The sequence below is a fragment of the Crotalus tigris genome, unplaced genomic scaffold (assembly GCF_016545835.1).
Source record: "Crotalus tigris isolate CLP2741 ecotype Arizona unplaced genomic scaffold, ASM1654583v1 scf7180000018323.1251302, whole genome shotgun sequence".
Classification (NCBI taxonomy): Eukaryota; Metazoa; Chordata; class Lepidosauria; order Squamata; family Viperidae; genus Crotalus; species Crotalus tigris.
The window spans coordinates 323,061-348,448 of record NW_024096943.1 but is presented as its reverse complement, the minus strand read 5'-3'; the positions used below and the strand labels follow the sequence as shown (position 1 = coordinate 348,448).

The 25,388-nt window shown below is 36.6% G+C and overlaps 1 protein-coding gene across 2 annotated transcripts in view; it reads left to right on the top strand.

Annotated features, from left to right (window-relative positions):
• PIN1 (peptidylprolyl cis/trans isomerase, NIMA-interacting 1) overlaps positions 1–22,886 on the top strand; it is a 51,200-nt gene extending 28,314 nt beyond the window's left edge. For both annotated transcript variants that reach the window (XM_039350346.1, XM_039350347.1), the window contains exons 3-4: positions 9,065–9,175; positions 21,450–22,886. In XM_039350346.1, the coding sequence (XP_039206280.1) occupies positions 9,065–9,175; positions 21,450–21,559 (221 nt within the window). In that variant the 3' untranslated portion in view covers positions 21,560–22,886. The remainder of the gene's footprint in view (positions 1–9,064; positions 9,176–21,449) is intronic.
• Positions 22,887–25,388: the final 2,502 nt, after the last annotated feature.

Here is a 25,388-nt window from a genome sequence, read left to right as displayed (position 1 = left end):
AGGAAAATAGAGTGCATGCAAGAATACAAAATCTGATTCTTCAGAATTAGATCTCATTTTCTGCAGCAGAGGGCTCTGAGTTGCTGCTCATTTTATTTAGGTGAATTGATAGTTACTAACTACCCCCCATCCCTTCCAAAACAACAGTTCTTGGACAAACGACAAACGCCAAAGTGTCATTTGCTTTCTAGGCAGGTGCTGTTACTCTGCATAAACGCATCTCACTGCAGGAGAGAAATCAGAAATGTATTTCTGGAATGCTCAGTTGCAAATCCTGCTTGAATGCTTAGCTAGTCTTTGTAGAAAACTGTTCATTTTGATCTTGGTTTTCAGTATAGATCCATAAATTTATTCAGTGTACATCTGTAGGTAACATCTGCTCAATTGTCTTGCAAGTAACACAGTAATGCTTAAGCAGTGCCATTAAAGAGGTACTGGACCCTCTATCGTACAGTTCCTCCTGACTGGGCTGCCATGAAAGCAGGTTTTTGTTGTTATAAATAGATAGGGTTAGAGCAGCTTCTCCAGGTGTACGCAGACAACATTAAGTCATACAGGCTGTGAATTCTGAAAGTTGTATTCTCAATACTTCTGAAGGACAGAAGGAGAATTGCCCAGTTTCCAGTAAGTGTAATCCATAATATATTAAAGAGTAGCAGCATGTGCAAATAGTTGTAGAGTTGAGCTGAGCATTGATTCTGTTCCTTAACTGTGATGCATACAAAGTAAGCATAGGCATTTCTGTTCAGACTCTCTTGAGTCTCCACATACTGTATATTCTGTTTTAGTTTCAGCCAACCATCATTGTCCTGATTATAACAGTAGTAAAGAGAGATTTCACATTTCCTCATTGGGATCTGGGTGTTATTAGAAATGCTGTTAGTGGGACTTCCAGTGGTTAAAGCGGTGGAAATGGCGGCTACTTTGTAGCCGTCCTCCTGAGATGGTGTCAGATCCGCGGAGCACAGCGTTCATCAGCTGGCCCGCGGCTCGCAATCCCCTTCCCGGGCGAAGGGAAGGGGTAGAGATCGCATGAATAGAGGTAGAACCTCTTAACCCTCCCTGGATTTTTATTTTAGGGGGGTAGAAAGAGTGCTCCCTCGGAGTTCATTGCCTTCTCCGCCTCTCAGCTGTCTTTGTTTCTTTGGAAACAAAGCGAAACGCCGCTACCATCTCCGTATTTAAAGTAACCGTGAGTAATCTTAAACCGGACAGAACTGTTTAAAGGATTTTATTTATAGTTTAGTTTTATTTTATTTTATTTTTTTTTTTAGTCTATTTAGTTTATTTAGCATGTGTTGATTTTTTCTTATTTTTTGAGCTTTCCTTTTTTTTTTTTCTCGGGCGGAAAAGTGAGAGTGAAAGTAAAATGGCGTTTTGAAAGTTTTTTTTTCTTTTGAAAGACGGACTGGCTGAATTGTTGTTTAATACTGCTTTCCTTTTTAAGTTTTTCTTTATCTTTTGGGAGCTTTTAAATTGACTCCATTTTATCCTATTTTACCTTATTTTTAACTTTTGGACTATTTACTTTTTATTGGTATTTTTATGAAGAAAGAAAGATAAATTGAAATGGCTTCAAAACGACAACCAGCTACTACAGCTCCTAAGGTAACTTCTTCTCCTGCTACCTCTACTGTGCAACAACAACTTAAAATAATACCCTCAGTGCAGCAACCTAAAACTACTCCACCCTCACCTCCCCATCTGGCACATCAGCACAAGACATTAAAGAAATAATGGTAAGTGCTGTGTCACAGTTTAGGGAGGAAATGAAGCAACTTTTGGAACAGAATAAATCTGAAAGCAAGGAAGAAATGAAGAAAGAGATGAAGGAGCTTTTAGAACAGAATAATACTATATTGAGGGATGATATACTTCTAGCTTTATCTGGAGTGGCCTCAGTGGTTGTGAAGCTGGACTCTAGAGTGGAGGAAATTGAAGAAACAGTAGAACTTTTGGACTATAAATTCCAAGATATGGAGAAAAAAGTGGAAACTTCACAAGATGATATTCTTATGTTCCAGTATAGACAGATGGAATATGCTTTGAGAATAAGGGGCCTGAAAGAAGATAAAACTCAAGATCTGATGGAAATGGTGATTAATGATTTGGCTGTTATTTTGAATATAGACAAAGATGAGTTACGTGGGGAAGTGGAAAGAATTTATAGAGTTAATTCTTGGATTGCAAAACAGAGGAATCTGCCTAGAGATGTGGTGATATATTTTGCTAAGAAATCCTTGCGAAATCAGATTCTGCAAACTTTTTACAATAAAAGATTCCAGATTGCTGCTCAAGATATTATTATTTTAAAGGAAATTCCACCTAAAATTTTAAGAAGCAGAAAAGATTTTGCTTTTCTAGCAAATGAACTTAAAGCAAGACAAATGCCATTTAGATGGGAGATTCCGATGGGCATTGTTTTGAGCCATGCGGGGACACGTTATAGACTTAATACAGTTGCTAAAGCTAAGGAATTTTATAAAACGGTCCTGGGTGCAGGCTCACCTTTGCCCATGATGCACAAAGTCCTGAGTGATAAAGAGATGGAACAGAAATCTGAAGATACAGGTGCGATGACTGCTGGACAGGTGGTATGGATGTCTCAAGCAGAGGTTAAAGAACAGAGAATGACCCGTGCAGCACACAAACGTAAAGAAAAAGAACAACAGAAAAAAGAAAAAGAAATCAAAGAATCTACTCAGCAAATTGTTTCAGTGCCGGTGGGAGGAGCAAGACCCAAAAGCTCTGCAACATATTCTTCAGTAGCAGAATTTGAGGGGATCTTCTCCAGGCTTAAGGCCAAGGGAGATGGCAAAGCTCCTGACCTGGAATGTTAATGGATTAAATATTCCTCAAAAGAGAAAAAAAATCTACCATTATTTGAAACAACACAACAATGATGTTATTTGTTTGCAAGAAACTCATATTACATCTAAAGATCAAAAATACTTAAACAATCCTCGTTTGGGATCTCATTTTGTATCTCCCGCCCCTGGGAAAAAAGGGGGTGTGGTAATTTATGTTAAACAGAACTTATCTGCTACCCTGTTAGAATCAGATCCTCATGGAAGATATGTTATGCTTGAACTTGGTTTATATGGCAAGAAAATTCTTATTGTGGGGTTGTATGCACCAAACCAGCAACAGGAGCAATTCTATAGGTTGCTACATCAGAAAATAACTTTGTTGGACTATAGATCTGTGATTTTAATGGGAGACTGGAATGGTGTCTTAGACATACAAAAGGACAAAAAAGGCTCTTCTACCTTTTTTAAACAGGCTAAACTACCTAAAGCCTTCTTTGACATGAAAGAAGATTGGGAATTGAGGGACTATTGGCGTGAACGTAATCAAGAAGAAAGGGACTTTACCTTCTTCTCAGACAGACACCAATCTCTTTCAAGAATTGATTTCTTTTTGATTACAACAGACTTATACAACAGGGTGAAGAATGTAAAAATTTTTCCTAGGACATTGTCTGACCATAGTCCAGTATGGATGGAACTGTTTGCTGAGAAAGAAGACAGGAGATCCTGGAGGGTGAATGAGAATTTATTCAAACAAGAAAAAAATGTTCATAAATTAAAGGAATGTTTAAAGGAATATTTTGCTTTAAATATGAATAAGGGAACATCAATGTCAATGGTGTGGGATGCAAGTAAAGCTTTTATGCGTGGTATCTTGATAAAAATGAATAACTTGCATAGACAGAAACAGACTCAGAAACGTAAAGATTTAGAAGAGGAGATTAAATTAAAAGAGAAACTTTTAATTTCAAATCCTTTAGACGAAAAGGTGAAAGGAGCTTTAAAACTGTTAAAAACACAATTTAACATGTTGATGGCTGATCAAGCTGCAACCAATTTATTATTTATGAAACAAAATATATTTTGTAATGCTAATAAACCAGGGAGATGGCTGGCTTATCAGTTAAGAAAGAAACAGAAACAGAGGAATATAGATAAAATAAATTATAATGGTAAATTGGTTTATCAGAAAGAATTGATTAAGAAATCCTTTTTAGAATACTATTAAAAATTATATAAGAGTGCTAATATTCAAACTACAGATATAAACAATTATTTAGGTAAAGTTAACTTTCCTAAATTAACAGAAGATCAGGAAAAAGAGATTAATGGCTTAATTACTAAAGAAGAAATTGTTACAGCTATTAAACAATTGAAATTGGGCAAAGCGCCGGGTACGGATGGGTTGACATCTATCTATTACAAAACTTTAGTAGAAGAGATGACTCAACCATTGTGTGAATTGTTTAATAACTTATTACAGGGTTTAGAGATCCCTCCATCTTGGCGTAATGCATTTATATCATTGATTCCAAAAGATAATCAGGATCTTACATTGCCTAAAAATTACAGGCCTATATCTCTTTTAAACGTGGATTATAAAATCTTTGCAAAAATTTTAGCTAATAGGTTTATGGGGATCTTGCAGCAGTTTATACATAAGGATCAATCGGGTTTTATAACTGGAAGGTATATGAAAAATAATGTTAGACAAATTATTAACTTATTAGAGTATCTAGAAAAGAATAACCAAGTCTCTGCAGGCCTGATATTTTTGGATGCTGAAAAAGCCTTTGACCAAGTGAATTGGCAGTTTATGTTATGTTTAATTAAGGAGATGAATTTTGGACAAAATATATTACAAGTATTATCTAATATATATCAAAAACAGACTGCTCAACTTATTGTAAATGGGGGTTTGTCAGAGGCTTTTGTAATAGAAAAAGGAACAAGACAGGGATGCCCGTTATCTCCGTTATTGTTTGTTTTAACATTGGAAATTTTGTTGATTAAAATTCGGGAGTCTCAAGAAATAAAAGGAATAGAAATTAATAAAAAAGAATATAAATTAAGAGCCTTTGCAGATGACTTGGTTGTTACTCTGTCTCAACCTACCTGTTCGGTGGTAAAATTATTACAATTGATTCAACAATATGGATGTGTTTCTGGTTTTAAAATTAATAATAATAAGACCAAAATATTAGCTAAAAATATGACTAATGGTGATAAACAGGTTTTAGTTAACTTAACAGATTTTGAAATTGTTGATAAGGTAAAATATTTGGGGGTCACATTATCTGCTTCTAATGCAAAACTGTATAAAAATAATTATGAAAAGCTGTGGATGGAGGTACAGAAGGATTTAAAAAACTGGAACAATCTACAGTTATCCCTTATGGGTAGAATTGCAGTTATCAAAATGAATGTCCTGCCAAAGTTTATTTTTTTGTTTCAAATGTTACCTATTTTAAAGAATGAACGTAATTTAGATGAATGGCAAAAAGGTATTAATAAATTTGTTTGGGCAGGGAAAAAACCAAGGGTGAAACTTAAAATAATGCAAGATTTTCGTGAGAGAGGAGGACTCAAGGTACCAAATATGAAATTGTATTATGATGCTGTAGTATTAACATTGATCAGCGACTGGGTGAATTTAACAAATATAGAAATACTTCATTTGGAAGGTTGGGACTTACTTTTTGGATGGCATGCCTATTTAATATTTAATAAAAAAGTGGATTGGGTTTTTAAGTCTCATATTATAAGAATCTCTTTGCTTAGAGTGTGGAGAAAGTATTATAAAAGTGACTTCAAAATACCATTATGGGCTATACCTCGGCATGCCATAGAAGGCATAAGGAAAGGGGTTAATATGGATATGGTCTCTTATGCACAGTTACTTAGATGGGATGGCCAAGATTGGCAGTTAAAATCTTTGGAAGAATTAACGCATGAAAATTTAACTTATTCATGGTTCCAATACAGACAAATAGTGGATAGATGGAAGATGGATTGTAAAATGGGCTGGCTTAGAGAAGATGAAGCTCTTTTAAAACAAGTAAGAGATCAAAGGCCAACCCATATTAAGAGAGTTTATGGGGTTTTAGTGGAATTGGACTCAGAACCTGAATTAGTTAAAGATTGTATGATTAAATGGGCACAGAATATTGGTGAAACGATTTCAATGGATACCTGGGAACTTATTTGGATAAGAAATGTTAAATTCACACAAGCGCAAAATTTAAGAGAGAATTTTTATAAGATGTTTTATAGATGGCACCTTGATCCAAAGAAAATGTCTATTATGTACCCTAATCTGCAGCCGAAATGCTGGAGATGTGGACATTTGGATGCTACTTATTATCATACTTGGTGGACGTGTAAGCATATAAAAGCTTTTTGGATTAAGATATGGTGGAATATCCAAAGAATTTTTAAACGGAGGGTAAAATTTACTCCGCAATTATTTTTGCTAGGTATTGTTACTGATTGTGATGCTAAGGAGGTTATATTGATGTTAAATTTGATTACAGCCGCTAGGCTGTTAATAGGGCAATATTGGAAGAAGGAATCCTTGCCTACTTTGCAAGAGTGGTTTCACAAAGTTTCGTATCTGGCAGAAATGGCAAAGATTTCGGCTTTTTTAAAGGAGCAATCTCAAGAGAAATTTTTTGCAGTATGGGAAAAATGGATAAATTTCATACAATATAATTTGGATATGGAAAAATACCATTTAGCTTTTTTATAACTTGTAATGATTGTTTTTTCCTTCTTTCTTTCTTCTTTTTTTTCTTTACGTATTATTACTTATATATATTTTTTTTATATATATGTTTTATTTTTCGTCTACTTTTTTCTTTTTTCTTTCTCTCTTTTCTTTTCCCTTTTTTTTCTTTTTTTTTCTTTCTTTTTTAGTATATATTATTCATTTTAAAGCTTATGTTATGCATATTGTTATTATATATATCATTATATATATTATTATTATGACCTTTATTATTTTTATTAATTATCTTATAAATTGTAAACGTTATTTTTTAAAATTTGTTAAATAATCCTATATTCAGTTCTGGGAAGTCGGGGGGGGGAGGGTGGGGTGGTTTGGGAGGGGGGGATGTTTATTTGTAAAATTTTTGAAAAATTTCAATAAAAAAAAAAATGCTGTTAGTGACTACTGGGGAAACAGAATGTATCAGAATATAACAACTGAAACGACTTACATGTTAGACTTGGATTTGGAAGATCTAGATCAGACATGTCAAACACAAGGCTCGGGGGCTGGATGCGGCCCGCAAAGTGGTTTCATGTGGCCCGCGAAGCCATCCTGGAAACAGTGAGGGAATGGCCCCCTCTGCCTTGCCCTGGCCCAGGCCAGCCAGGAGCCAATGTGCAATTTTGTGGTGGCCATCTATGCTGAAACGCATTCAGTCTTAGCTCCGTAAGCCCCCCCCCCAGCATGGCTTGAGAGGAACAGTGAGGCTCCTCCAATGGCCCATGCCTTGGCACTTGCCCTGGTCCCACCCCCTTTTGCCAGAGACCCTCAGATCTGTCCCACTCCTGCCCAGGCCCCCACAGGCGCCCTTGAGGCAAACGGTGTAGAGATGGCCACACTCACCCAGTAGGCCACACCTACTCCATCCACGTCCACCCAGTAGGCCACACCCACCCGGCCCCCTGAGGGCAACCGCAATGCTGATGCGGCCCTCAATGAAATTGAGTTTGACACCCCTGATCTAGATTCAAATCCCAGTGCAGCCTCAAGACTCATTGAGTACCCTTTGGCTGCTTGCAGACTCAACAGCCTAACCAAGTGCAAACTTAGCATGGAGATAAAATTATAAAACTCTTAAGCACTTTGAACAGAATACAAATACGGAACACATTTACACATGTTTTACAAGTAATGTAATGGCCGTATGGAAATATAAGCAATTTTTAAATAACCAAAGGAACATACTGTACGACAAATACAAGACCAGAAGCCCGAAGAATGAATAATTGCTGCTTTGCAATTATGGTTTTTGAAAAGATGTCTCTTAAACTGCAAAGCAAATTGCTTTTATTTATATGGGAGGCAAGACGCCAGTAGACACAAGTGTGTACATCAGGGAGTGAGGCAAGGGAATGATCAAAGAAAACGTTCTCATGAAATTAAAGCAAATTACATTGCTATAAAGGTAAGTTGAGAACAGTTTAAAGCATAACTGCAAGAACTTAGATTTAATATTTATAAAACCTAATTAGCTGTAACAAAACAACAGGTAGATTCCCTCCCCCTCAATTTATCATTATGTAAGTAAGATTTTCCAGGTTTTAAATTGCACCAAAAGCCAACTTAATTATAGAAGACTCCCTGTTCAGTCCCCCAAACAGGTAAAAGTGAAGCACTGAAGATGGGGATGGAAGGGCAGTAAAATCTATGTTCACTTTCACATTGTTTAACAGTGATTGTATTTGGGAAGAGAGAATGCCCAACAGAGCTCCTCTTGATTATAACTTCTCACTAAAATTAGTGAATGGGGGCTCACTTATTTTGGCTGTCTTCCATTGCACAGTAAATGGTAGTGCTATTTGCTACAAGTAGATAATTCCTGCTTATAGAAAACTACCAGAAAGTAATTAGACATACATGGGTAACTTTTACACATGGTGCTTTTCAGCTTTTTTTATTTAAAAAAATACAGTTGTCCTGCAAAAACCAAGCCAGATAGGAGAAGATGAAATAGGAGAAGATTGAATTGCACTACAGAGGGCTTGTTTTTAGCAAAACAACAACAATATAAGAAGAAGTGGGTTTGGATAGGGTATTTTAGGAATAAATGACTTGCAGGCAGTTTAGGATAGTATATGTACAGTATAGCAACAGAAAGAGAATGGTTTAGAAGGGAGGTTGGCATCCACAGCGAAACTTATCCAGATTCAGCCACTTCAAATATAAGATAATGGTTCCCCTTGCCCCTAACCTTTTGAATTCCCATACACAAAAAACAACAAGTATTCTAGAAAATAAGCAACGTTAGGTCTGTGTTTTATGTTACAGAGCTTCCTATATGGAAATACTGGTTTTGTAAAAAAAGATAATACAGTTTTGTGGATCTTTCCTTCTTAAAAAATGAAAAGAAAACCCTGTGGTTATCTAGACGTAGGATTAACAGTAACATCTAAGTAATCTTAGCTAACTGTGTAATTAGAAGTATTCTCTTTCCATAGCAGACCTCTGATTCTCGACTCTTTTTACTCCCTGTTCTCTGCAGGCTACATCCAGAAGATTAAATCTGGGGAGGAAGATTTTGAGTCCTTAGCATCCCAGTTCAGTGACTGCAGCTCAGCCAAGGCAGGGGGAGACCTGGGTACTTTTGGAAGAGGTGAGTAGGTCGATGTTACTGAATATGTTATGTGCCTTGTTCAAACTGAAAGAAAAGGATCTTTGAGAAATGGAGTCTATCATGCGTCTTGGATTCTGCTTTGGGTCAAAATAATGGCAGCATTTAATAAAAAGTATTCTGAGCCATAATAGGTGAGGATGCTGCATTGTTTGCATGTATGTTTGCATTGCTTGCGTGCATCATTGCATATGATAAATCTGGCTGAGGAATTCTGGGAGTTGAAGTCCACAAGTCATAAAAGGACCAAGTTTGAAGACCCCTGAGATAAACCTTTCTGCCTGCTCTTGTCAGCCCAGCCGAATCATTATCTCCCTCCAGTTCCTACTATGTATTTATATTGATGGATACTTTCCTTTTAAGCAATTTATCACGTAAAGGCTGTTTTTTTCCCATTAGGTTAGTTTTCCTAGCCTTGGGCATAGCATAATGCACCTTGAAACACTATGGATAATCTGTCTTTGCCCTCAGGTATGCTACCTAGGAAATTACACCCATTTCTGAGCCATTGTCTTAAAAATCCTGAAATCAGATATCCTTTAGGCTTGAAAAAAAAGTTTATAGAAAAATAGTAAAAGATTTCATCTATCAATCAGTCTCCTAATCATGGGATATATCTGCTTGTTTTAAAAATATACAGTGCCAATAGAAAAGGCCTAGCAATGTTTCTCTTGCTTTGTCTCTCCTGACTTTCATGAGATAGTATTTCTTTTTGCTTGAAAATAAAAGATGCTGAAGCTCAGTGACAGCGAACGAGAGTTGCTTTTAGCAGGTGTTGGGAAGGGCCTTTCCATGCCTGTGATCTGGAAAGTTCTAGAATAGAGATACATACGAAGCAGATTCATATATTGAGATGTCGACTTGTTTACCAAGATCACTGGAATTCTGCTACTAAACTGCTGCTAATTCATTGCACTAGCAGATATTAATTTTGTATCATCTATTCTGCCTGTTTTCTTCATTTGAGAAGGAATAACACTGTATCTCATGTGCTGAAGTTCTCCCATTTTGCCAGACTTGATCTGGCTGTAAACTTCTGAATTTCACTAGCTGCTGCTTGTATGATTCTTGTTTTAAAAACTAGAAATCTCCTTTTCTTTGAAACTGGAAATTTCAAGAAGCTGAGTATAGAACATGATGTCACCAGTTTGTAGACAAGGTAGTATGGGATGATACATTGCCTACGCATACCTTCCAGTAGAAATAAATAGGAGAACTCTGAATGAGTGGGCTGCTGTGGCAAGTGCAGAATCAAGGAGCTGTTGAAAGGAAACAATTCATTCTTTGATAGGGCATCTTTATCATTAGACTCATTAAGTTTGTATCTTGAATATTTGCTACAAAAATAAAATTCTTTAGAAGAGCTTGAGAATCAAACCATATAGGTTTTCATGTAGAACAAGGGGAAGCAGTTGTTTGAGCTGGGACTCTGAATTGTGAGAACTTGCATTGGGCTTGCTCACAAAATATCTGGTATGAGGCATTGTTCCCCTTAATGGCTGATCATTCTTTTGTGCAACTTCTTGAACCTGAATTCAAACATATATGCTGTTAGGAGAGTATACGCTAATGAGCACAATGCAGATAATATATAAACTGTTTAAAATTTGTAATGAAAATAATTAACTATATGTATAAATAAAGTATATTAGTTGTATTGTAATCTGCTAATTTAGTTGGCCTGAGTCCCTGGCTCTAGTGGATCAGAAATTGCAGAGAGAAAAATATGTGCCTTATAGTTTCTCTCTGCAATTGGCATCTCTCGATGCAGAGTATAAGCTCTGTCCAGGTTTGCTACCAACTTAACCCAATCATCATGTCAAAGTGAGCTACTTGAAAATAATGGCATAATTTAGTGTTAGAGTTTAACTAATTTAATTAATTATGATTAAATCATAGTCTGCACCAGATGCTAGAAATATCCTCCAACCAATATCCATCAAATTGTCAGAGCCTGAAATTGTTTTTTCTCATATATAAAGGTCAATGTACCTGGATGCCTTGACCAATACAAAACTGAAATCGTTATACTGATTGACCTTAACAGTATTTCCAGAAAGAAAAGCTTTGTATTTTGAATATAGGCATCTATGTATTTCATGTGCTTTTGTGCTGTTTATATCATCTGACTCTGTGTCAGCTGTTCCACCTTGGTTAATTAAGAAAAAAAGACTCTCGAACTCATGGTTAGTGAAAGTACAATTAAAGCCAAGTGGTTATAGTGTAGTAAACCCGAATCTGGATTTTCACGCCCAAAGCATCTGGTTAACTTTTCTCCTGTCTTCCCATCCCCTCATGGCTATTAGTTAGTGCCCAATAGTATTCAAATAAATAGTTTTGGTAGTCCCTGGCTGTGTGAGCTGGATGCTGCTGCTTTCCATTGGGTGACCTTGGTTTATAGCAGCATTCAACACATAACATTAGAGAAATCAGCAGTTATGTTTGTGGGTGTCATATTACAGTAAAAAAAAAACATAGCATCTTATATTTTTAAAACAAGCAGATATGTTCCAACTCAGGAGACTGACTTGATAGACGAAGCTTTAAGCAATCCACCAAAACGTATCCATTTTTTCCATATAAATTCTGTAAAAGCATTAGCATCTCAATACATGTATAGCATTCGGTAACCCTCATTACATGTGAATATTCCACACAGTTGAGCGTGTTATGGGATTTTGATATGGTAGAGGTTATGGTGGCTTGCAGAGGACCTGAAGAAGGCCTTATTGATATTACGAGCAATTTTATGGCAGGGTTTGAGCCTCTAATAATATATTTGTATGAGCCTCTAATAATATATTTGTATGAGCCTCTAATAATATATTTGTATATATTATTAATGAGCCTCTAATAATATATTTGTATATATTCCAAGGATGATGAGAAGCATTTGGAACACATGTGGTCTTCAAGTGGTCCCAAAATAGAGGTTCCAAATAGAATCCATCAGTAGCGGCAGAATAAATTTAAAGAAAAATATTTAATAATACTCTCATAAGACTCTTTTTTTAAAAGAAATTTTAAAGAAACAAGTATGTAAATTCATATCGCTATATAGAACATGAATTTGCAAGACAAGTGAAATAATTAGCATAGCTACTGTTTATCATCTAAGACCTGAGTTCCTTCTTAAAATAATATGCCTTGTCCCTCATAGTTAGCGTTTATGCGTAACTGGAAGGGGGAAAAAAATGAAGTTGCTAACTTTGGTCAGAAACTTTATTTTCCTGGGAATAAGTTCTTGGTTTGCATGAAGACACTATTATTGCCCTTTATCTTCACAAGTTCTGCCTTATTGTTCAGAGGCAGCAATTCCTTCCTGAGTCAAATATTTCTCGGAAGAAAAGATGATTGCATTTTGGATTGCAAAGTAATGAAAAAGCTATTCGTCATTGGCTGCCAGTGACTGGTAGTTGGGTCTCATTTGGAAACTGTCACTTCAGCAATGGTCTTGGGTGACTTACTGAAGAAGAGAATTTCGATGAGACAGGTCCAACGATGCAGTAGCAATGGTACTGCTGGAATTTTGTTGTCCACTAGATGGAACTAGGAGCACAAGCAGGTCTTCTGTGATACCACTTTCTATCTTCTTGTACTCATTTGATGGGATTACTAACCACAATTTGCTTCCATTATGAATCCTGGATATGTTTAGAAATGTGAAAAATGAAAAAGCATTCTCATTTAGTCTTTTAAACAAATCAAGAGCAATTGAGTTTTCCTGTTTTATTAAATTCTGGCTGAGGGATCTGAGAGGGTTTCCCCCCCCTCCCCCCGATTCAGGAATTAAGAACTTTTGGGTTGAGAAGAAATCCAAATCAACATTTATTTAAAGGTTATAAATTATCATGTCCTACACAGCTGCATGGAGAAATCCAATTATTTAAGGCAAAGTAGCATATCTTATTATAGTTGTTAATTAGTATCCACATTTCTTTTGGAAATATGTGCATTTTAAAAAATTGAATACTTAATTGCAAATAATTATAAACTCAGTTATGAAATGAGAAACAATTTAAGTAATTTACTTGAATGGTTTAATTATGCTTGCTTTTTTGTTGTGGTGGTGATTCAATTTAAGGCATCCTGTATTTTTAAACCAGTCTTGCTATTTTTTTCTTTTCAAAAAAGAAACCTTATAGCAGTGAATTACGTTGTTGTGGTCAGACCATTCATACTGTTATTGTGCAAGAATGATCAAAACTAGGATTGCAATGGTAGCATGTAGAGCAGGGGTGTCAAACTTGCAACGTGTCCCGATGTATCTCGACTTTTTTTCCATCGCTGGCAAAGGGGTGGGTGCGGTTTCGCCATGATGCATCCAGCTGGCAGGCTGGCAGTTTGACACCCCTGATGTAGAGCATTGAACAGACATGTGTGTGCATGCATTTGCACCCATATGCACAAGCTTTGATGCCTTGGTTAAAAAAGAGATCCCATTTTTGGACCTTGTTCATTTTCAAGCTCAGTTCAAAAGAGAAATATTTTACTTGTGTGATTTCCGCCCCCCCCCCCATTCTGTTGCCAGTAAGATGACAACTTTAAATCTCTCCCTTTCCCCTTCTAGTTATTTTATGAGCTAAAACTTTGGGGGAAATAATAGGCTGAAGCCATTATGGTTAGTCCTGGAAGAAGTTTAGAGTCATAATTATAAAAAAGTTGCAGATGGATTGAAAGCCACAAGTAAATAATAAATTCTTCTAATCTCTCAGACATACAAGTCACCAGGAATTGCATGCACAATGCAAAGAACATCTCTTCTTTTTCTTTCTGTCCTTGGATCTGATACTCAAGTCTTTTTTTTTTTTTTATTAAAAAGTTTTATAAATTTTACAGAAAATAAAAGACAATACAAAAACAAAAAACAACATATACAAATAAAAACAAACATTACCCAACAAAACCCCCCTTCCCCCACCCCTACCCAAACCCCCCCTTCCCCCCCCAGGGCCTCCCAGAGCAGAATATAGGCTTAATTAAAAAAAGTTAAAAAAATTTATATTTATAAAAAAAAGAATATAAAATAGAATATATATATATATATATATATAGTTAAAAATTATGAAAAAACTATATAGTATTTTTTATATCAAATTTAAATTGTATGAATTTTATCCATTTATCCCAAACAGCAAGAAATTTCTCTTGCGTTTGACCCTTTAAGAAAGCCGAAATCTTTGCCATTTCCGCCAAATGAGACACTTTAAGAAACCATTCCTGCAATGTAGGCAAAGATTCCTTCTTCCAATATTGTCCTACTAACAGCCTCGCAGCTGTAATCAAATTTAACATCAATATAACCTCCTTTGTATCACAATCAATAACTATACCTAACAAAAATAATTGTGGAGTAAATTTTACCCTCCTTTTAAAAATTCTCTGGATATTCCACCATATCTTAATCCAGAATGCTTTTATCTCTCTGCACGACCACCAAATATGATAATAAGTAGCATCCATACAACCACATCTCCAACATTTAGGTTGTAAGTCAGGGTACATAAAAGACATTTTTTGTGGATCAAGGTGCCATCACCCCCAAATATTTTACCTTATTAACAATTTCAAAACCCGTCAAATTAACCAAAGTCTGCTTCTCCCGACTAGTCATATTTTTAGGTAAAATTTTAGTCTTATTAACATTAATCTTAAAACCCGAAACCAAACCATAATTATGAATCAACTGTAATAATTTTACTACAGAATAAGTAGGTTGCGACAAAGTAATAACCAAGTCATCCGCAAAAGCTCTTAACTTATACTCTTTTTTATTAACTTCTATTCCTTTAATTTCCTGCGACTCTCGAATTTTGATCAACAGTATTTCCAGTGTTAAGACAAACAGCAACGGTGATAATGGACAACCCTGTCTAGTACCTTTCTCTATTGTAAAAACCTCTGACAAGCCTCCATTAACGATAAGTTGTGCCGTTTGTTTTTGATATATTACCATAAGAGCTTGCAATATCTTTTCACCAAAATTCATCTCTTCCATTACTCTTAACATAAAATGCCAATTCAATTGATCAAAGGCTTTTTCAGCATCTAAAAATATCAGCCCTGCAGGAACTTGGTTATTTTTATCTAAATATTCTAATAAATTAATAATTTGTCTGACATTATTTTTCATGTACCTTCCAGTTATGAACCCAGATTGATCTTTATGCACAAGGTGGTGCACCACCCTCATAAGCCTATTTACTAAGATTTTTACAAATATCTTATAATCCACATTTAAAAGAGATATAGGCCTATAATTCTTTGGTAAAGTAAGATCTTGATCTTCCTTTGGAATCAATGATATAAAAGCAGTACGCCATGAGGGAGGAATCTCTTGACCCTGTAAAATGCCATTGAAAAGATCACCTAATGGTTGAATCATCTCCTCCAATAAAGCTTTATAATAAACAGCTGTTAACCCATCCGTACCCGGTGCTTTCCCTGGTTTCAATTGTTGAATTGCTAGCGAAATTTCCTCCTTAGTAATTAAACCATTAACTTCATGTTTCTGATCCTCTGTCAATTTAGGGAAACTAACCTCGCTTAGATATTTATTTATCTCTAAAATTTGCACATTAGTAGATTTATATAATTTTTAATAATAATCCAAAAAAGATTTCTTAATCAGTTCCTTCTGAGAAACTAATTTACCCTTGTAATTTATTTTATCTATTGTTCTCTGTCTCTGTTTCTTTCTCAATTGATAAGCCAGCCATCTCCCTGGCTTGTTAGCATTACAGAATGTATTTTGTTTCATAAACAATAAATTGGTTGCAGCTTGATCTGCTAACAACATATTAAATTGTGTTCTTAACAACTTTAAGGATTCTTTAGTACTTTCATCAGAAGGATTTAAAATCATAGACTTTTCTTTTAATTTAATTTCATCTTCCAATTCTTTACGTTTCTGAATCTGTTTTTGCTTATGACAATTATTCATTTTTATCAAAATCCCATGCATAAATGCTTTCCCTGCATCCCATACCATTGACATTGAAGTCCCCTTATACATATTCAAAGCAAAATAATCCTTTAAACATTCCTTTAGTTTCTGAACATTTTTTTCTTGTCTAAATAAATTCTCATTCACCCTCCAGGATCTTCTCTCCTCTTTTTCTTGAGTCAACTCCATCCAGACTGGACTATGATCCGTCAAAGACCTAGGGAAAATCTTGACATTCTTTACTCTATTATATAAGTCCGTTGTAATCAAGAAGAAGTCAATTCTTGAGAAGGATTGGTGTCTATCTGAAAAGAAGGTAAAGTCTTTCTCCTCTTGATTACATTCCCGCCAATAGTCCCGTAATTCCCAGTCCTCTTTCATATCAAAAAAGGCTTTAGGTAATTTTGCCTGCTTAAGAAGAGGAGAGGAACCTTTTTTGTCCCTTTGTACATCTAAGACACCGTTCCAATCCCCCATTAGTACCACGGATCTGTAGTCCAGCAAATTTATTTTTTCATGTAAGAGTCTATAAAATTGTTCCTGTTGCTGATTTGGTGCATATAATCCCACTATAAGTACTTTCTTACCATATAAGCCCAATTCAACCATCACATATCTCCCTTGGGGGTCAGACTCCACCAGACAAACTGGTAGATTTTGCTTAACATAGATAACAACTCCCCCCTTCTTCCCGGGAGCAGAAGATATGAAGTGAGATCCCAGACGGGCATTAACTAAATATTTCTGATCCTTAAGTAAAATATGAGTTTCCTGTAAGCAAATAACATCATTATTACGTTGCTTCAAATAATAAAAGATTTTTTTCCTTTTCTGAGGAGAATTCAATCCATTAACATTCCAGGTCAAAAACTTTGCCATCTCCCTTGGCCCGCAGCCTGGAGAAGACACCTTGGAGATCTGAAATTGCAACATGTGTTGCATGACTCTTGGGTCTTGCTCCTCCCACCGGCGGTGATACATTTCCAGGAGAAATCTCTTTGGCCTCTTTCTTACGTTGCTCCTTCTCTTTACGTTTATAAGCTGCACGAGTCATTCTCTGCTCTTTAACCTCCGTCTGGCGTTGCCCTTCAGCTTGCAGCATCCCAGCAGAAACCAAACCTAATGCCTCAGACTGCTGCTCCGCCTCTTTGCCACTCAGGGATTTCTGAACAGGTAAAGTTGAGCCTGCACCTAGGACTGAAGTATAGAATTCTCTAGCTTTATCAACCGTATTCAATCTATAACGTGTCCCCGCATGGCTCAAAACAATACCCATCGGGATTTCCCATCTAAATGGCATCGATCTAGCTTTAAGCTCATTAGCTAAGAAAGCAAAATCTTTCCTGATTCTTAAAATTTTTGATGGGATTTCCTTTAGTATGATGACATCTTGGGCAGCTATCTGAAATCTTTTATTATAAAAGGCTTGTATGATCTCATTACGCAGAGACTTCTTCGTAAAATAAATCACCACATCTCTAGGCAAATTCTTCTGCTTAGCAATCCAAGAGTTAAGCCTGTACACTTTTTCAACTTCTCTGCGTAATTCTCCTTTATCCATATCCAAAACCACAGCCAAATCAGTAAGGACCACCTCCATCAGATCTTGATTCATATCTTCCTTGAGGCCTCTAATCCTCAAGGCATATTCCATCTGCCTATACTGAAACATCAGAATATCTTCTTGTGAAGTCTCCACCTTCCTTTCCACATCTTGAATTTTATCATCAAAGGAATCAACTTTATCTTCAACTTCCTCGAGTCTTGCATCCAGCTTAACCACCACTGTAGCCAAACCTGAGACTGCTGCAAGTATATCTTGTCGCAAAATATTATTGTTATTTTCCAATTGATCCTTTATCCCACTTATTTCTTCTTTGAAGTCAGATTTAATTTCTGATTTAAGCTGTGTAGAAAATTGCTTCATTTCCTCTCTCATTTGAGCTACAGCCTCTCCCATTATACCTCTAACCTCTTGTGCTGAAAGTCCAGGCAAAGGAGGGGAGGGTGGTGGCTGTGCCGGTGGTGCATGTTTAAGTTGTTGTTGTGGTTGTGCAGTAGAAGTTATAGGAGAGGAAATCACCTTGGATGTTGTAGAAGGCGGCTGTCTCTTTGAAGCCATTTTAAATGACACAGTTCTCACTTCCCTTTCCCCCCCCCAAAAAAGATGAGGGGGAAAGAGAAAAATTTTTACTTTTAAAAGAGGCAGCAAAAACACTATAATCCTTGAAAATCCAGAGAAAAAAGACCAAGAAAAAAAAATCAAAAAAGAGAATTCAATACCAAAAGCAAAAGTAAAGTCCAGTCCTTAAAAGGAGAAAGTAAAACAAAAGACAAAGGAAAAAAAAACTCCGTCACTTTCAAAACGCCATCTTAATTCCTTCTCCACAGTAATAAAAAGAAAAAGGAGAAATAATCAAGACTAAATAAAAAAATAAACACCTAAATTATATAAGAAAAAATCCTTTAAACTGCTCTGTCCGGTTTTTTAGGAATTACTCACCAACTCTCTATAAGCACGGAGATAGAAGCGGCAGTTTCTTTTGCTTCCTAGGAAGCAAAAACAGCTGGGAGGCGGAGACAACAAGAGCTCCGAGGGAACACTCCTTTTACCCCCTCTAGAATTAAATCCAGAGAGGGTTCAGGGGTTCTACCTCTACTCTTGTACTCTCTGTCCCTTCCCTTTGCCTGGGAAGGGAATTCCGAGCCGCGGGCCAGCTGATGCGGCTCTAACACTTTCCCAGCTGGACGGCTAGAGGATAGCTGCCATCGCTGTCGCTCTGTACCGGAAGCTCATACTCAAGTCTTGAAGGGAAGTAAATGCCAGTTAAAAGAGTCAGTATTTTGATTAGGGCAAGGCAAACCTTTGAATCCCTGTAAATTGGATGCTGATCCCATTAGTTTTTTGATGGGTCGCAGCAGTTTAGTAACTGCCTTTCTCCCAGGTGTTGTTTTTTTCCTATAGTTTTCAAAACACATTCCCTGGGCTGTCATGAGCTGCTTCTGCAGAATGGTTCTGCTATAGTCAGTTGGGAAAGAAAGGAAGCAGGGGACCAGATCTGGCCTCATCAAACAAGGATAGCTGGTTCCAGGAATGTAAGCCATTTTCAAGTTGTTAATATTTTGGACCAATCTCCCCTGCTCTCATTTGTTACTCAGTCTGGGGCCAATTCAAATTAGCCGAGGTTGAGAGACTTCCTCTCCTGTCTGTCTCCTGAATCTCTTGAATCACTGGTTAAGGTAACTAGTTTAGGGTAAGCTTAAAAATACAGTCTATCTACCCAGCAGGGAATGTTGTCTTTGTAGCTTAATATTTAGGATCAGCTTTATGATTGGGATATAGAAATACTTACTCTGTTAGCTTAAGTAGTTGGTCCCTAGTTCTCAGGAAGATAAAGGGAAGGAGGGGGAAAGCATATTTGGACTTGCAAAATTCTGTTCTACAGCAATGTATAACAAAGTAATATTGTTCTATAATGATATTGGTTTCCTAGTCTGGTCTACCTTGAAGGGCTGACATCAATCTTTGCAGGTGTGAATGTGCTTCCTCTCTTCTTTTAACATCATGAGAACTAGGAAAGGGTTTGATATGTTTATTCAGACTACATTTTGCTCTGAACAGATCTTTTTTCATCAGGCTGTTTGCCTTGATAGTGGCTCTTCATCCTGTCCCTCAAGGACATTCCCTGCCCTGTATTGCTAGCTTGAATTTAGCAAGTGCTACCTGATGGCTTCATTTGGTCTTTGAGTGATCACTTAGGGCTACTCTCTAAAACCTGGCAGGATCAGGTAAAAGATGTGGTGGAATGGATTAAAATGTAAATGTCATTAAAATTAATTAAACCAAATTTATATGATTTTTCCCCCCTTGCAACATGCTCTTTTCCTTTTATCATTTTAAAAATTACAACTTGGCAGTAAGTTTTGAAGAGACCCTACAGTTACCTCTTTATTGCTAAAGATTAGAAACAGCACAGCAAGATTAGGCTAGCCCAGGGGTCTTCAAACTTGGCCCTTTTATGACTTGTGGACTTCAATTCCCAGAATTCCTCAGCCAGCATACCTGGCTGAGGAATTCTGGGAGTTGAAGTCCACGAGTCATAAAAGGGTCAGGTTTGAAGATCCCTGGGCTAGAATCTTTTATCTGTTGTAGTTTGCTTTTGTAGATTGTCTGATATGGGGAGAAAGCATTGGAAAGTGGAACTCCCCCCTATGTAATATTAAAGTGAAATATGCCACCCTGCTGCTTGGTTCTACACGTGCAGACCCATCCTGATTGCAAATCATGAGGGTAGATTGGGCAGCCAAGAAAGTGCAAATAAGATACGATAAGAGTGTTTCAGGTTTCTGTAGTCAAAACATGCACGTACTCTAGGTATTAACATTAGTTCAAGCTCATTTGAGCTTGACCGGGCTTGTAGGTTGTGATGTATTTTCTCTGCTCCTCTGCATTAGAAATGGTGGGCAATCTCCAGGGAATGTGTCCATGGAGAATGTATCAGAGAAGGGACAGCCTGCCATTTTAATCCCAGTTGTTCCAAATATTAGAAAATATGTGCACAAATCTGGGTCCTTAACTAACATTTTATCACTGTAAAAGTACTCACTACTAGAAAGGAAAATGCCTATATTTATCTAGCTCTGAAATAGAATTAATATTTGGGTGATATTTTTCAGTAAGATCATCTAATATATCGTCAAATACTTATACTCTGGTCATAAATGCATAGAGCTCCGGTCTACGAATACAGAATCCTACATTACAGATTTTTGTGTGCTCATAGCTACTACAAGTAGTCCTCAACTTACAACTATTCATTTAGTAACCATTCAAAGTTATAGCAACACTAAGAAAAGTAACGTATGATTGTTTTTCACACAATCATTACAAGATTCACATGGTCAAAATTTGGATACTTGGCAGCTGGCATGTATTTATGATGGTTGCAGTATCCTGGGGTCACGTGATTGTCTTTTTCGACCTTCCGACAAGCAAAGTCAATGGGGAAGCCAGGTTCACTTAATGACTGTGTTACTAACTTAACGGCTGTAGTGATTCACTTAACAACTGTGTAAAATGGAGCAAAACTCATTTAACAACTGCCTTGCTTAGCAATGGAAATTTTAGATTCAATTGTGGATGTAAATCAAGGTCTACTTTTATAGGATTGCCTTTGGCTTTTTTTCTGTTGCGCTGGAACCAGTGAGGACAACATTTGCTACTTCTAGATGTTCATGCTTGGAATTAATTCTAGATATTCTTGAAATGGCTGTCACTTTTCACTTGAAAACTGTTTTTTTGTCTGACAGGTCAAATGCAGAAACCTTTCGAAGATGCCTCCTTTGCGCTGAGGACTGGTGAGATGAGTGGACCAGTATTCACAGATTCAGGGATCCATATAATTCTGCGTACAGAATGAGTGTTTTGGCACCATGCACTTGGAAAAGAAAGGGTGATTGGGAAAAAAAGAACAAGAGAACCTTTACTCCAACCATTGGTACGCTCTCTATCCCAGAACAAACTTCATATCTAGCTTATTTTTTATTTTTGTTTATATATATGTGTGTATCCCTGTTTCATATTTCAGTACCTTATTTGACATATTGAAGAAATGTTTTCCCCCGCCTGTATTGATGCATGTTAGCTGGGGCAAAAAACAATTGAAACAAAGAGACCGTAGCATCTTTCATAAGACACAATGGCAGTGTTTTTAACAACAACAAAAAAGGAAATCCCTGGCTGCTTGAGTTTAATATTGACGGTTTCTTCCATTCAGAAGATATGTCTTTACTTACAGGGTCATGCTTCAATGCTTTCCCTCTATATCCAACTTATAATAGAGTTATTTATTATAGGGCTGCACTGATGGTGGTAGAGTTTAGCTCTCAGTGTATAAATAAATAGAATAAAAATCTCCTTTGCCATGATATATCCTGGTTTAAGTTCACAAGTAAAAATACCCCATTTCTTATCTCTCTCGCCCACAATTCAGTGGTATTCAGTTTTTAATTTGGCCAATCATTGATAAACTGTTTTTGGGTGTAAAACTAGAACACTCCTGTGACTCACTTTATTGCTGTAGATTTAGGAGTACACATTTCTCATTTATGATAATGTGCAAATTCCACTGGATTTCCAGCGTCCATTGAGGGTTGAGTTTCAGTAGATGCAAAGGGAGGTGATGTTGTCTGGATAGGAATTCTCTGTGATCACCTGAGCATACACTGCTGTCAGAAATATAAATTTGCCATATGCTGATTACCGTAATGCGTTCTCATTGAATTAGATCTCGCTGATGTCTTTTTGAGACAGACAGACATTTATCTTTTATATTATTCCAGTGCAGCCCCTCCCCAAGTTTATGTAGCCCTCTAAAATTTCATTAGATGTATTACATGTTAATCATTTTTGTGTGTTGTTCTTGATGCTGACATATTATCCCAAGGGAAAGCCATTTAGCTGTTGGCTTCCAGGTTTTTTTAGTTTGTGTTTTATTTTTGTTTTCTATTTCTTTTGTTCAGAAGCTGGTCATGATCCATTTGTGGTTTAGGACAACACTGTAAAGTCACTCTTTCTGTTTTTCTGCATTGCTTTTTCTCTATATAAATTCAATACGATTCCCAACGTTCCTTGCTTTTGACCTGATGCAAACAAGCTTTGTGTATATATATATATGTACAGAGAGTGTTCCAGTTCTCTTATGTGAGAAAATAAAAATAAATCCCTGCCAACTATCAACATCAGAATTTGATCTTGTGATTTTTCTTGTTGTTTTTAATGTCTTTGTGCAGATTTTATTTTAATGTGCTTTCTGATCAGTCAAATGGACCATAGGATTCAGATTTTTTAGTGTAGATCCACAACTTGTGAATCACCCGATCAAGGACATGCCCCTCCATAAACTGTGGCCTTCCAATTCCTTCATAAATCACCTGCTTTGAGCACTGCTGGATAGATGGAGGAAAAGAAACCTGATTAGTCCCCATTCATCCCTCTCAATTTGCTGAGTCACATGTTCTGGTGATGAGAAAAGTATTGGAAAAGAGAAGTAAAGATTAAAGATAAGTATTGACCTATGTAATATCTCATCGGAAAGTTTTATATAGGCATAGCTAGAGGTGCCTTTCAATAAATGTTTTGAGCAGGTTTCAAATAATTGTTGGAAAATACTGGAAACATCTATCAGACTGGATTTAGATCTTTCTACTCCAAGTTGTGACCCTCTGAAGGATTTTTTTTTTGAGAAGATACATTTTTTGAAAATTGTCATCCAATTACTTTTAAATGAAAATAATTTTTGTTCATGTCCTGTGATTTTAGATGGGGTCTTATTTTAATGCTTCTAATATGCAACTGGCTCTTGATTTCCATAGAATTGCACTTTTTTCATTCAGAAGAAGAGGTCCATTATTACTAAGATGCTTTTTTCTGCATGTTATCTTAATCTCTACACTATAATATTCGCTCAGGGTCATTTCACAATGAATTCAGAAGACCAAAGTCTGCCTAGTTGCCATGTTGGAATTTATTGTATAGCAGAAAGAAACACTTTTTTGAGGCTGGGTACTACACTTTAAAAAAAAAAGTCTTTAATGAGCTGAAATACCAGAAATGGTGTATTGATGTCATTAAAGGAGCTATGACTGCATTTTATCCCTTTTTATGCTTGTTGTAATCTGACTTTTTTTTTTTAAAGAAAAAATCATTAGCTGTGCTAAGCTTCCACTTGGCTTACACATGTAAGTGGTGCTACTAGTAAATACCCGGTAGTATTAAAAAAGATCACTTCTAACATTTGTTTCTGTTATTTTAAAATCTTTCTCAATGTTTAAGCCTTTCTTTCTTCTGGCATGTTCCTTTTTTTCTCCAATCTGCTTTGCTGATTTGTTCTAGTCTTCCAATGGTGATGGATACTTGCTGTGCTTTTCTGGAATTACCCACAATTTTTGTAGAATCATTTTTTGTGAATATCTATTGCATGAGAAATTCCTCAAGAGGAGACATGTTTAAGGAGAACTGAAAATCTGCAGTGGGAGCAAAAGAGATCTTACCCTACCATATCCTCTGCTGAGAAATAGAGCTTGGAATTATCAGCCCTTCCGGAAGGCAGGGTCTTGTGTTTCATTTTGTTCTACGTACAAGGCTTAGTTGAGGCACTTTAGACATTTGTACTGGGTCAATACTAGCCATGTTTTACAGGCTCAATTAAGCCTATGTATGCTTTGCCTAAGGGCACAGAGTGAATTTATCAGGGGTAAAGCCATGTCTTTTCACTATATCAAAATGACCATTGTGTTTAACAACGTGTACCAGGTACTTGAACAACAAATAAATGTAGTGTTAACGGCACTGGATGGTTGCTCAAAATATGGGATATTTCCATTATCATTTTCACCTCTGTGCTTTCATCAGTCAAACTCATCGGGAAAATGAGATAGTTGCATTGGATGAAAGTTTGTTTCCATGGCAACACATTGATTTCTTTATTTTTAATATAAATCTCCAGAATGCAGGGTGACAAGCAAGTGAAACATGGGGGAAGGGAAGAAAGTGAAAAGAAAAATTATCCCCAAATGAGCATAATGTGGTGAGAACAACATCAAAGGAGAGAAGAAGGAAAATTAACTTAAGATTTTCATTAAACAAGGGCAGGTTTAAAGATGAGCAATTCTGTGAAAGCGTGTTACGAATGTATCTTCATTCCTAGAAGGGTTGATCTTTGGAAATTTGATGGAGTTTGCTATCCAGTGGGATGAAATTGTTTTCAAAGATAAGTAGCTTCTATGCAAGCAGTCCCCACTGAATGCCAAATAAAAATTCAAATGGTGTGCTTTTATAAAGAGGAGAAAGAGATCTTAGAAGTTTCTAGGACTTTTTCTCAGCCATTCTGCTGGTTTTGTCACTTTAGAAACTCAATCCTAGTTTCTAAGACTAGAGTCCTTCAATAGGGAAGAGACATTTGTACTGTACTGTATCACAGCTGTGCAATTTTACTGCATAAAATGACCAGGCCATCCTTCCTCCATTGGATCCCCCATAAATGCACTGAGATTCTGAGAATTTCTAGCCATGATGGGTATTAACACTCTTGCTAAGTGCAGGGGTAGGAGGCTGGTAGAATCTTCCGTTGTGGCAGAATATCGAAGCAAATGCGTATTCCTTCAGCAGACTTGCATCTTCTAGTTTGTGAGCAGCAGCAAGTCAGAATAAACAGTAACAGGCTAGGACAGGGGTCTTCAAACTTGGCC